The sequence below is a fragment of the Amphibalanus amphitrite genome, unplaced genomic scaffold (assembly GCF_019059575.1).
Source record: "Amphibalanus amphitrite isolate SeventyFive unplaced genomic scaffold, NRLGWU_Aamphi_draft 002062F_arrow, whole genome shotgun sequence".
Lineage (NCBI taxonomy): Eukaryota > Metazoa > Arthropoda > Thecostraca > Balanomorpha > Balanidae > Amphibalanus > Amphibalanus amphitrite.
The window spans coordinates 10,820-23,381 of record NW_024883555.1 but is presented as its reverse complement, the minus strand read 5'-3'; the positions used below and the strand labels follow the sequence as shown (position 1 = coordinate 23,381).

The 12,562-nt window shown below is 48.3% G+C and overlaps 2 protein-coding genes across 2 annotated transcripts in view; one reads left to right on the top strand and one right to left on the bottom strand.

The window, feature by feature from the left end:
- Positions 1 to 9,044, top strand: part of LOC122376240 (protein Mpv17-like) — a 44,054-nt gene extending 35,010 nt beyond the window's left edge. Inside the window, exon 5 of the mRNA XM_043356027.1 lies at positions 7,333 to 9,044. Within this exon, the coding sequence (XP_043211962.1) occupies positions 7,333 to 7,485 (153 nt within the window). The 3' untranslated portion in view covers positions 7,486 to 9,044. The remainder of the gene's footprint in view (positions 1 to 7,332) is intronic.
- A 353-nt stretch (positions 9,045 to 9,397) lies between these two features.
- On the bottom strand, positions 9,398 to 12,171 carry LOC122376238 (probable serine/threonine-protein kinase tsuA). Its single transcript, XM_043356026.1, has 5 exons — positions 11,696 to 12,171; positions 11,172 to 11,273; positions 10,760 to 10,860; positions 10,554 to 10,624; positions 9,398 to 10,318 (listed from the first exon to the last, which is right to left on the bottom strand). Exons 1-4 carry the CDS (start codon positions 12,158 to 12,160, stop codon positions 10,603 to 10,605), a joined length of 690 nt encoding a protein of 229 aa, XP_043211961.1. The 5' UTR covers positions 12,161 to 12,171; the 3' UTR covers positions 9,398 to 10,318; positions 10,554 to 10,602.
- Between the last annotated feature and the right edge of the window lie 391 nt (positions 12,172 to 12,562).

Below are 12,562 nucleotides of genomic sequence, written 5' to 3'. Positions count from 1 at the left end.
ATAGAGTAGGATAGGTAATCAATGAATTTGCATCAAATTTTGTTTAGCTGATAGCTCTTTTTTATGCCGACCAGACGCAAATAAAGTAACATGTGGCATTTGCTCTGATTTTCAACATCTCATTTAAGTCTGGGTTCTTCCATAATGTATATCTAGTGCACACTGCACAGTGCACATAGACTTCAGTTCAGCTTCCTATAAGTTTGCTTTCAGGGTCTTTTATGTTTTATGGAATGCTTTCATCAGCATTTATTTATGCTTAGTAGTTTATTGCTTGTACCCTGGTTTGGTCATTGCCAGACTGTGGATGCTATTGCTGGTTGTTTTCAGTTTTGCATTTGAAATGTGCTTCCTTGATATATTTTTATATTTGGTTCTGTTTTAAAAGTTGTTTTGATGAATGTTGTATTGTTAACCTGAGCAAATGCACTTGGCATTGTGTTTTGCATCTAAAAAAAAAAATAAAAAAAAATTATAGGTTCTTAAGTCTGACCGCCAAATACCCGCCACACGACAAGTTTTGCTTCTCAAACCCGCCAAAAACCCTGCGGGTTTTGAAAACCCGCAGAAAGCGGGTTCGCGGGTTCAAAAAGGGCATCTCTAACGGAAATGTCAGTGGTTCCGTGATGTGACTGAGAGACGGCCACGGCTGGCTGCATCGGTGCTCGATGCGGGTCTTCCTTACCAGAGGGACTGGCCTAGCGACTGATGCATCGTCGCGCACGGACCGCTGAACTGGCTTCCTCTGCGTGTGCGTCCTATACTCGACCGGATTTTAGCATTCCGCCCACTTCGGCCGTAAAAGGAATGCTCTCTCAAACCAAAGAAACAAACTAAGATGCATAAACTTGACCTGCGTGACTGGTGTCGTAAGTCTTCCGAAGACAATACCAACGGGACGTCGACCGTTTTGGTCGCCGTGTCACGCATTTTGGTCCATTTACGTGCATTTTCTTACACGTGAAAGCTGCGTCCATTCGTAGCACGAAACGCCTCGTCGTTTTTTAATCCCCTAAATGCGGGACGGTATCTAACTGCCCATTGTGCGTTTAGAGTGTATAGGGTCTGGCACAGCGGTTGATCACTTCAGTGATAGCTGTCGCATATTTTGCGGGTGGTCGAAAAAAATATGAATTTTATTAAGTTTTTATAACGGCGCGTGTACGTGTCAGAATACCTATTCTTGAGCTCTGTCTCCATGCAATCTCTGTGCAGGACGTTGCTCGAGTCCGTCCCACTCAGCTCAACTTGTTCGCCGCCAGAGCTGAGACTGAGGTGCACTCGGTCCGGTCGTCCGTTTGAACACCCCCAGGGGTGCCCTTACCAGTTAGGACTGCCGTGATTACTCTCTGAATAGACGTCCGTCTTTAGCGGAGATGCTTCTCGAGGATCGAGCCCACTGATGGGTTAATGTCGAGGGCTGTTGATGGCAAACTTAGGTACAAAGTGTCTCATCGGCTGCCACTTAAACCGTGTCGAATAGGTCACCTAGCCAAAGCTGCTAAAGGAATGACTGAACATGCACAATGCACAATGCAGATTTGAACCGCGTTACTTGCACTCTTGTTCGGAGAAACGGTGAACGGAGCTTTGATCAGGTGAATTAAGACTATAGTGTAATTAAATGGATTTAGCTATATTGCATTATGAGTTAGTTTTCTTAACTGGAAATGGTTTTCCGACGTCATGATTCAAAGGATTGTTTCCACCAGGGATGCGGAGCCGTGGAAATTTCAGACGGCTCCGGCTCCGGCTCCGGCTCCGGAGGAAAAAATCGACTCCGGCTCCGGCTCCGGCTCCGGGTGAAATGTTGTGGCGGCTCCGGCTCCGGCTCCGGCTCCGAGTAAAATGGTCCGGCTCCGGCGGCTCCGGCTCCGGCGGCTCCGGCTCCGACTCAGTACATCCCCTATGCAATCAATTAAATACGAGTGGAAGAAAAATTGGATTGGTTATACGCGTTACTCTTTGCCATGACCGGCTCACCGCGTCCCCGCGCAAACGCACCTCGGAGAGAACTGGCAGAACAAAGGACTAGGAAGCGATGGCATTGGAAACGCAGTCGCCGCGAATTGGAGTTCACTGAACCATCGTAAACTGACACCAGTCTCGGCTGCATTGGGGGGTGGGAGTGGGGGGGGGGAGGGGAAGAGACGGTGCTGGGAGTCGCAGTCCACTGCCACTGGCTTGAAAACAATGGCCGTCACCTGATGACCGGTCCTCATGTTCTGGGGATGCAGTAGACGTGGGGGGAGGGAGGAGCAGACAAGAAGTTGATTGCGTAGGTACTGTGGGATACTGGGGATATTCGGCTTTTTTTCATTCACTTGATGGCCCATGACGTAAGTAAAGTACCATATGTTTTACTGCCTTGTACTGTCAAACCGAACTAGGTCAATTATTTTTTTTCCTCTTCAGAAAATAAAAAGGAGCCGGAGTCGCCCCCTTTTTTGGCGGCTCCGGCTCCGGCTCCGGCTCCGGGCTATATTGTTTCACGGCTCCGGCTCCGGCTCCGGCTCCGGGCAAAATATGTCGGCTCCGGCGGCTCCGGCTCCGACTCCGGCTCCGGCTCCGCATCCCTGGTTTCCACAGAATATGTGGCAATCGTTAACTGACGTTGTTCCGTTTTACGTTCTCGGAATGACTAAAAGCACTGTAACTATGAACTTCGCAACAAGTCAGTTCCAGCCAAGTCATTTGTTGGTTAAGCTTTTCGTGTGTTTAATTTCTGTCACCTCTGTCACGGTGGATGTAATTTGTCATTTACAGCCATTGCTATGTTACTGTCGCTTGCATTAAATTAAATCAAACAGTTTAATTCCGTAATGTATGTTCATTGTTCAAAACATCTACGACCTAGACATTTTCTCTCGGCTCGTGTATAGTCGTTTAATGTTTTCGTTTCGCTTATTGTTTATTGTTTATTGTCACAGTAGCAAACCAGATCCGCATAAAATGGGCTATTCCCTGGTCGTTGTCAGTAAACACTTCATAACGAACAACACATAACACTTTTAAAATCAAATACTGCGACACCTGATAAAACAGCTAAAAATCACCTTCTCCGAGCTATGATCATTGTAATCTAGAAAGCTTTAGGTGCTTTTTGAATTGGCTCAGCGTAAGTCTGTCTGCACCCTCGGCTATAACAAGCTTATTGTACAGTGTAACAGATCGGTAAATAAAAGTACGCTTTCCATGATTCGTTTTTACACGTGGCAAGCTAAGATAGTTCGATGTGCGCGTGTCACGTAACGTTCTGTCGCGATTAGTGTGGAGGTACTGGGCTATTGAATCCGGCTGTCCTGTTCCCCAGATCTTGTGCAGAAGGCACAGGTCCGAGTAATTGACGAGCTTTTGGGCCGGTAGCCAGCCCAATGAATCGATACAATCAGAAATGTGGTCATATTTTCGTCTTCCTGATACTACTCTTGCTGCGAAATTTATAACTTTTTGCAACTTGGCAATTCGCCCAGCGTTGGCACTTCCATAAACCTGAATGCAATAGCGCACGTGTGACAGAACTATTGCATCAACAATTCGAGGCAAGAGATGATGCGGAAGAAGGTGGCGGGCGCTGGCTAGACCTATTAAAATACCGGTACATTTGCTGACAACTTGCTCGACATGCGGTTCCCACGACAAGTTACAGTCCATTTTAACACCGAGGTTTTGAACACACTTGGCTGGCTGTAAAGTTTCGCCTAAAAACTGCACATTAACTTGCCCTTCCCCTACGTACTGCAGCTGACGCCTATCACCTATCAGTATCATCTCAGTTTTCGCTGCGTTTACTTTCATTCCATTCTGAGCGAACCAGGTGCCCATAATTTCGAGCAACTGACTAAGGGCAGTTTGTAGCTCTCCGAGACGGGTGCGGGGCCCCGTGACACCGATTTGTGTATCGTCAGCGAATCTGGTCATTATAACCTTAAACCCGTTGACCGAATTTGGTAGATGCAATGCTAAATCATGAGTGGCAATATTAAACAACAACGGGCCGAGACAAGATCCCTGGAATGTACCAATATTTATGTCTTTAGATGACGACAACACATTTCCCAAGCGTACCTGTTGCTTATGACCTTCCAGGTAGCTTCTAAACCATCCCGAACTGATCTGGAGCTGCTCTATTTTTGTAAGCAATGTACAATGGTCAATCACGTCGAATCCCTTAGATAAATCAATCAAAGCCAAAAGTGTGATTTCCGAGTTGTCCATCCCGCGCAAAATGTGCTCTGTCACAGTTAAAAGTGCAGTACTAGTGGACCGATTCTCAGTAAATCCATGCTGATCTGCGCTACATAAACCGTTTCTGCTAAGGTACGAGGTTACTTGCCGATGTACAATTTTTTCAACGATTTTACATATCACTGGTATGTTTGTAACCGGTCGAAAATTTGATGCATCCGCTGGGTCCCCCTTTTTGTACAATGGTATGACCAACGCTCGTTTCCATGACTCGGGCACTGTCTCTGACACCAGGCTGCAGTTAACAATCTGGAGCAGGACTCGTCCAATAACGCCAAAACTCTGCTTCAGAACGGATACCGGTATGTCACCTTCGATACATGTTGCACGATTCGGCATCGAGTAAATAACCGCTCGCAGCTCGTCTCTAGTAATCGGCATAAGATTCAACACATCAGTGTGGACGCGATTCAGACGGGTGTGGAGCGGCGCCCGACCGGACTGTACAAACTCCTTCACCACAGATTCTCTAGTACAGGAACCCACACTAGTAAAGAACGCATTTAGTTCTTCAGCAGAGAGGTTCTCTAGTTCCGTCGGTGCCGTCTTTCTGGAAGCGATAACTGGCCGAATTTGTTGCCACATCCTATTTGGCGGAGCTTCGGCGACTCGCTGCTCCACGCTGCTGCGGTAGTCAGCGCGTATCGCCCGTTTGACCTCTGCATTGAGCTGGCGGTACACTTCTCCGTCATTGGTGGCTTTGGCGTCTCTCCGTCGTTCTATCAGCTGTCGGGTGTCTTCGCTGATGGGCGGTGGTCGAGGATTGTGCACTCGGTAACGCCTAACTGGGACATTCCGGTCGAGTATGCCGTTAACAGCCGTGCTGAATGCATCCCACTGGTCTCCGATTGTGTCGGCTCGCCTGACGACTGTGTGCCAATCTACGTCCGCCAGGTCCCTCAGCAGGCTGTTTGTGTCGAGTGCTTTCCAGTTTCTGCCGAATCTGTACGTGGGCTTCATTCGAATTCGTCGGACCTGAAACTGCACTATGACTTTTAAATGGTGGGCTGTGTACCCGCAGTCTCGTACGTCCCACTCGACGTCCCTGTGATGTTCTGAGCCGGTGTCCGATATCAAGATGTTGTCTAGAATTGATTTTGTGTCGTTACGATGGAAAGTTGGTTTTTTGACCAGCAGTTGGAGATGATACTTGATGTAGATCCTTTAGTCTGTTGAACCCGCCTGGGTTTGTTAACGGGTCGGAGTTAAAGTCTCCCGTGATCACCAGTCTGCATGTTTCATGCTTGCTTATGACCGTCTGTATTTGTTGTTCGAGGTCGTCGTAATCTCTGTCGATCTGAGTGCCAGATGTAGACGGCGGCCGGTATACGCAAGCGATGATTGTTGCTCTTCGTTTGTCGATTTTGACTTTCAGCCAGATGGATTCGACATGGGACTGTTCATGTTGAGGTCGAGTGTGAAGGCGCTGCACCTGCATTGGCACCTTCACTGCAATTGCAACGCCTCCTCCCGACCTCTTCCTGCCGATCTTTCTGTCGGCTCGGTATATGTTGTAGCCCGGGATGTTGACAAGTCGGTCGGGTGTGTGGGCCTTGAGGTTTGTTTCTGTATAGCAGAGTATATCTGCGTCGCTGATGCTGGCATCTGCTGTAATATCGGGCAGCTTCGGTAACAACGACTGAATGTTCAGTAACTCCAGCCGGACTTTTGTTGGTGCGGTCTCCGGCAGGCTCATCCCTTGTCGGACTTCTGGCCCAGCCGAGGTAGTGCCGCCGCTCGTCTCAGCGGCCCCGGTGCGTGGCAGCCCGGTGGCCCCTCCGAGTTGCAGCAGCGTCCGGCTTTCGGTGAGTCTGGTGGGCCGGACCAGGCAGCGGGAGTCTCTCCCACGCTCAGCCGAACGCTGTGCGCGGGCTCCACGCGACCATGGTCCGGGGCGACGCTCTACACGAACGGAGATAACTTCCCCAGCGTCCCAGGCGCCCTCAGGTGGTGGCGGGGTCGTCACTTTGTGTTGTACCAGGCGTTTGTTGTTACTGCCGTCCGTCTGCCTCTGTAGTTGGTCATCGGTCTCATCAGTCTCATCTCGCTTACATTTTTTGTGGCTTTGAACATGAAGTGGAATGCGTGTTTTCTTCTCGAATCACCAAGCAATAAAGGCTTGCATACGTGAATTGAATGTCATAATTCCTTTTGATATTTAAAATATCCAGCGCAGTTCCGGTTACATCAGTCCATATGAATTTTACTTTCTCAAATGCCAGCTACTTTGAACACAAATATATACTCGGCCAAACATCATACTTATCCGAGACGTGCTAACTGGTCTCAAAGGGTCCCGGATAAGCCATCTTAGGTGTACCACATGTGAGTGTCGTAACTCATCCCTTCTGCTGGCATTATTATATTTTAAGCGATTATTCCACTTCGGAATTGGGTAGACCAAATTCGATTATCCAGGCCGGTTCCTAGCAACAGAGGTAATAAATCAATGAAGAAGTAGAACGCACCTCGGAAACTCTGCCACAAGTTTAAATTGCTTCGTGGGAAATTCGGAAACGTATGAGTTCTAGTTACATCGTGTTGTTGTATTAATAGGGAGTCAGTTAAAATTTTCAATTCATTCATGTACAGTATTTCATTTTGAATGCGCACATGCCGTTATCGATGGCGTCATCATAAGATGCTTTCCCATGTGCAGCCCTTTTCCCTTTCGTAACCGCGCCCGCCCCGGTGCGGACGATATAGCTCTCTATCCGTCGTACTGAAACGTGCCGACAGCAGAGCAGCCTTACGTTTTCTGAGGTTTGTTGTGCGCTGACGGCGGAACACTGTTTTGTTGAGTAATCAATTTTGTTCTACTCTACTGCGCCGCGATCTGGTGCCATATTCTCTCCCCTATCATTTTCATGTGTTGTGCACTCACGGCAGAAGGCCCTCAGTTTCTGTTGTGTCGTGTTGCGTGCTGAAGACAGAGCAACCTCATGTTTAAATTATTTGTGCTGTATCGTGTACTGACAGCAAATTGCCCTCCCTTCCCCATGCAGTGTTATGTGCTGGCAGGAGACCCTCTCACAGGTCCTGCTGGTACGGTCTGTGTTTTGACACCTCCGCCCTCTGTTCCAGTTGTGGCCAGCGGCGCAGCTCGTCAACTTCTACTTCATCCCGCTGCACCACCAGGTGCTGTTCGTCCAGACGATAGCCATCTTCTGGAACACCTACCTGGCCTGGAAGGCCAACAGTAGCACAATCAGTGAGGAGAAAGAGGCGGCGCCCTGACAGTGGCCTGTCGGGGTTAGTAGTGGCAGTGGGCCGGGCTTGGCGGGTAGGTGACTGTTGATGACAGTTGAACTGTCATTGATTACGGCCTTCAGGGTTAGTAGTGGCAGTGGGCCGGGTCAGGAGGGTAGGAGACTGTCTAGTGTCTGTGGATGACAGTTGCACTGTCATTGGCAGCGGGCTGGGTGGGTAGGTGATTGAGGATGACAGTTGAACTGTCCTCGGTAGCGGGCCGGGCCTGGTAGGTGACTGTCATTAGATGACAGTTGAACTGTCATCGGCGGCGGACCAGGCCGGTTAGGTAACTGCGGCACATGAACTGCCATTACCAGCGGCCGTGTCGGGGTGACGCCCTTTGCCCGACGCCCGCATGCTGCCTGATGCAGAGGGAGATTATCTTGGGACGTCGGCGCGTACGCTTCTCAGATGGTTAGAGAGACGCGCCGAGGGATGCTTGGGAGATGGACGAGCCGGCGTGGGCCGGGTGAGTGGGTAGGTACTGATGCGGGGCGCACACAGACGGGACACCCGCGCTGTGGGGGATGACTGGGGCGGCCGGGTGATGTGGTACCCCGTACAGCGTTATTGTGACGCTCAGGGGCTGCCCGACAGTTACGAGCTCAGTGCTGACGGTCTATGGCCGGTGCACAGAATCAATGCAAGGGCTACAGCGCGCTGTCGCATAATGTGGATGTGACTGCTCGTTCCTATGAGGGTGAAATTGTGCACTGTCGTTGAATCTGGGATCATATCGGTGTCTAAGCTGCTGAGTCAATATTTAAAGTTATTAATTTAATGCAACGATGGTAACTGTTGATCTGTGCTCGGCACATTCACATTGAACAGACAGATCCTCTTCGAAATCGTACGTTGAGAAGCATTGCAAATGCTTTAAATTCACATTGATAAGGAAAAGTAACTATGTTGCCTGATATTGCTAAGCATGGCTTGATGAATGGGCTCAAAAATGATTGCCAGGATTTTTCACATGACTCCTACGATCCGAAAATGAGAGTATGAAACGTAATGAAGCCGATATTTCAAAGTGTATCATATGTAGTGTGCATAATGCGATGCCTACAAGACACGGGTCACAGCTTCAGAGCAGTTCGCCGGGTTCCTGACCGAAGGATTGACAATCATTGACACTTGCAGATCTGTTATTGACATATGAAATATGTGCTGGGCTTATCTTTCTTACTGGATATCCTGCGTATGTCACATTTGCATTGGCTTGTATTGTTTTAATTCAATGGTTTCAAAAACATGATGATGTTTCGTTTTTTTATACCGATGCATTAATATTGTACAGGGTTTATTGAAAATATCATTTGACAGTTATATCCACAAAATGAATGTGTTTCGCTGTAGGTATGTTGGTTGCGTAGACATTCAGGAAACCTTGGTGAATATTTTAGTAGAAATAATGGGCTTTGTGTGAAGACTGAATGACGCATTGCTGGCAGCGTGTGCAAGTACGATGATATTTGTGTGATTCTTTGTTTGAAGCTGGGCGAAATACGCACAGCTCTTTTTGCAATACATTGAGCGACCATTAATGCCATTTTGCTGTAGTGATGCGTAGAAACAGATTATTGAGCTACTTGTTAAATTGATTTGATTTGTGGTCCGCAGTATCGGCTGAACTTGAGCTGAAGCGTTATTCGTGGTTTGTTTTGCACGTTTATTTCATTCCCTCAGGCTTCCTATTTTTCCGCTTTCTCTCGATAGGCGAACCCTGAATTTGTGTATCTGGCACTTAATCTGGTTCGGTCTGGATAATGGAACGTAATGGAAATGGAAATGGAACATCTGGTCTGGATAATTGAGGCATTTTTTGTTTCCATAATTACCTTTCCGCTTAAAATGGCCAACAATATCCAACCCTGAATGTGAAGGAAGACACAACATGCAAAGTCAGCTATAATGCTCATCCATTCATGTTACGCATATCACCAACATGAACATAAACACCCATAGGTGACTTATAAGTGTTTATTCTAAACGCTACGTTCTCGGAAGAAAACGTAGGCCAGTAACGTCCGCTCTGCCGCTCAATAAATAGGTACGCAAGTACATCGCACACAGTCAAAGATGGAACAGATACACTGTGAACTCGATACCTACTTCGGAGAACACCAAGCGGTCTCAGGCTAACAGCAGATGGTTGCGGGGAGACCCAACACGCGGAATCGGGCTGGAGTCAACTCGTGTGACACTTTTAGAAGGAGTTTCTATCTAGTGTATACTGTATATCCTAGAAAGGATGCAAGCCTGTTTTCTAGTGTCATCGAACCAAAAAGCCATTTGTGTGAACATTCGCTTAGAGACCTCTAAACTGTACAGCTATTTCATATGAACGTCGTATATAGTTATTGCCATTTTTGTTACACTGCTTATCAAGCCAACATAAATACCACGTAATTTTGTTTTGACAGAGGCAAAGCAAAAAAAAAAACGTCCGAGCAGCCGCTGCCGCGAATATGTTTAGTCTATTCAACACATGCGGTTCTGTTCTGAGGTGATTGTCATGACTGTCGCTCCTGGTGGAATGCCGCTTCTCTGACAGGCTGTGGGACGGCTGTTTTCTCTTCTGTCGACTGTCGGACGGCTGCTGTCCCTTCTATCTACTGTCAGACAGGAAGACCCTCAGTCCAGCTGTAATGATGGTCTCAGACGAACCGGCCGCCACGCTCCGAAGACTGTGCACGCCGTCAATATGATAAAAATAGACGTCCTCTCCAATCCCAGGACATGAGGCGGAAAGATGCTGGCCGATGTTACGGACGACGCTACTTCGTGTTGAAGCGTAGTTTGAGATCATCTTATGTACCTGAAAGAGAAAGACAGGTCAGGCAAGCTGGAAGCATTTTGTCAAAGACGTGAATGGGGCCTGATTTTCTTTCGAACTCGTTATTGGAAGCTGATCAAGCGGCTTTATGTTATCGACCTTGTCTGGTCGTTACTTGGTGTTATGCTTATCGCATTGGTGTTATATTGTAGGCTTCATCGATGACTTTATAGTATTTGTGGATTGTAACGGCACCAAAGCCCTTTGGAATTCGTACCTAGTTTTGCAGTTGGCTGATTTCGACTTCTCTCGAACGTTTTATCGTTTCATCGGTCGAGCAGCGCATCACTGAGAAAGGAACACACAATCGTCACAAACATGAAAACGGAACAATGTGTAGTGGATTATCACGAACATTGTCGTTTACGTGAATTCATATCCGAACCTTTAATGAGGATATAGAAACGAGCAAAATCCGCTCACCTGACTTGGATGAAGTCTGCAGAAGACTGGCGCTCGTCGGCCACGTACCGGTCGGCCGTCCTCTTACCAAGCTTATGCAGAATCTCCGAGTTGGCGTTAATCTGTCAAGAACATGTTTGCTTTAGGTACTACTGATGATGGACTCTAGGATATTCAAGTCAATCTACATTATAATGAGCTAGAATGTTGTTCGCGGGTTAGAATTCAAACTCGCTTATTTAAAAAGACATTGGTGAGAGTGGCTGCATTTGGAACGCATCATTCGCTGCGTTACGTGATTGTTAAAACGAGGCGGCAACATCCTCGACCTACAGGTATAAAGTCTCTAGGTTTGGAGATAGTTCAATATAACCACCTAACACAAGCCTACGAGTACGTCTATCGGCTATGTGAATGCTCATCCGTCCCTCACCCTAGTCTGCTGTTGCTGCATGTGGCGCCGGACGAGCTCCAGCATGACCCGGCGCCGGAGCACCTGTAGAGGGTTGTTGATGGAGAGGTTCGAGCTGCCCGGCTGGAGACGAGAAGATGTTACAAGAGGTCAGCGGGGTCATTGGGGAAAATCGCATGGTGAACCTCTAGTTCAAAGTTTTCATTTCTACACACGTCTATGCATATTATGTATCCCGTTTAGTATCTTTCTATTCAAAGCTACCAAAGTTCTAGGCTATGCCTACTCAAGCTCAAAGAATGCCTAATTTATGCTCTTCGATTATCGATGACACATGGTTGAACGACTTGAAGCGTTCTAATTGGACAATCGTTGCCAATTTAGGCACCTACGCATAGTCGCTAAGCGTGCAAACCAAAGCGATTGATCGGTTGGCCGATATTTCATCCTTATTTGTTACGCATTAAATGGTTACCATCGGCATATAATTTGTGCCGGTTTTGGTCGAAAAACACATGTCAATTCAATTATCTGTAAGTACCTACCTCTCTCTTTCCTCTGTGCGGGACCTGCACCGCACTATTGGGCTGCTCCGGACTGGAGTTGTACGATCGCTGCTGCTGCTGTTGCTGCTGCTGCTGCTGCTGCTGCTGCTGCTGCTGCTGCTGCTGCTGCTGCTGCTGCTGCTGCTGCTGCTCCCCACCTCCAACCGGCTCCCGGACACCTCCAAGCCACGGCCAGGTCAGCCTGTCCGGTACGGCGCCGGACAGCGGCGGTAGGCGGCTGGACAGCGGCCCGGACTGCGACCCGGACAGCGGCCCGGACAGCGGCCCGGACAGCGGCGCAGACTGCGGCCCGGACTGCGGCGTCAGACAGATGTAGAACGGCGGCAGGCGCAGGTACAGCGGTCGCCTGGAGTTGTCGAACGTCTGCTCGGTGAGGTCCGCCGGTGCCGCAGAGATTTGACGCAGGGCGGCAGTGGCGGCTATCAGAAACCACAGCTTCAGCATGGTGGAACGACGCAACTGCAACGGCAAGGTGCAGCAATAGTCAGACAGATGTGCTCCAACGCTTCTACATGTCGTCAGTTGACATTTCTAGGCAGGGATGCCCTAACGGGCTAAGCCTGACATTGCCGGAGAGAGCCGCTTCGCTTTGCTGAGTTAAATGCACCATCCAGCAATTTTTGTTGCAAAATGATGTTTTTCAGCAGCGATGAGGAAAACACGAAGCAACTTAAACGATTATGCGGCAGTTGATGAAGTTAAAAATATCGGGCAATTGATGCTCATAAAACTGGTCAGGTAGACGTTTTATGACCCACGGCGGAAATCACTCTGCGATGCTAAGTTTCGCTTCTCAAAGCATTACAGCGCAATGGCATTATGATTGGTGTTTTTTGCTAAGTTTGA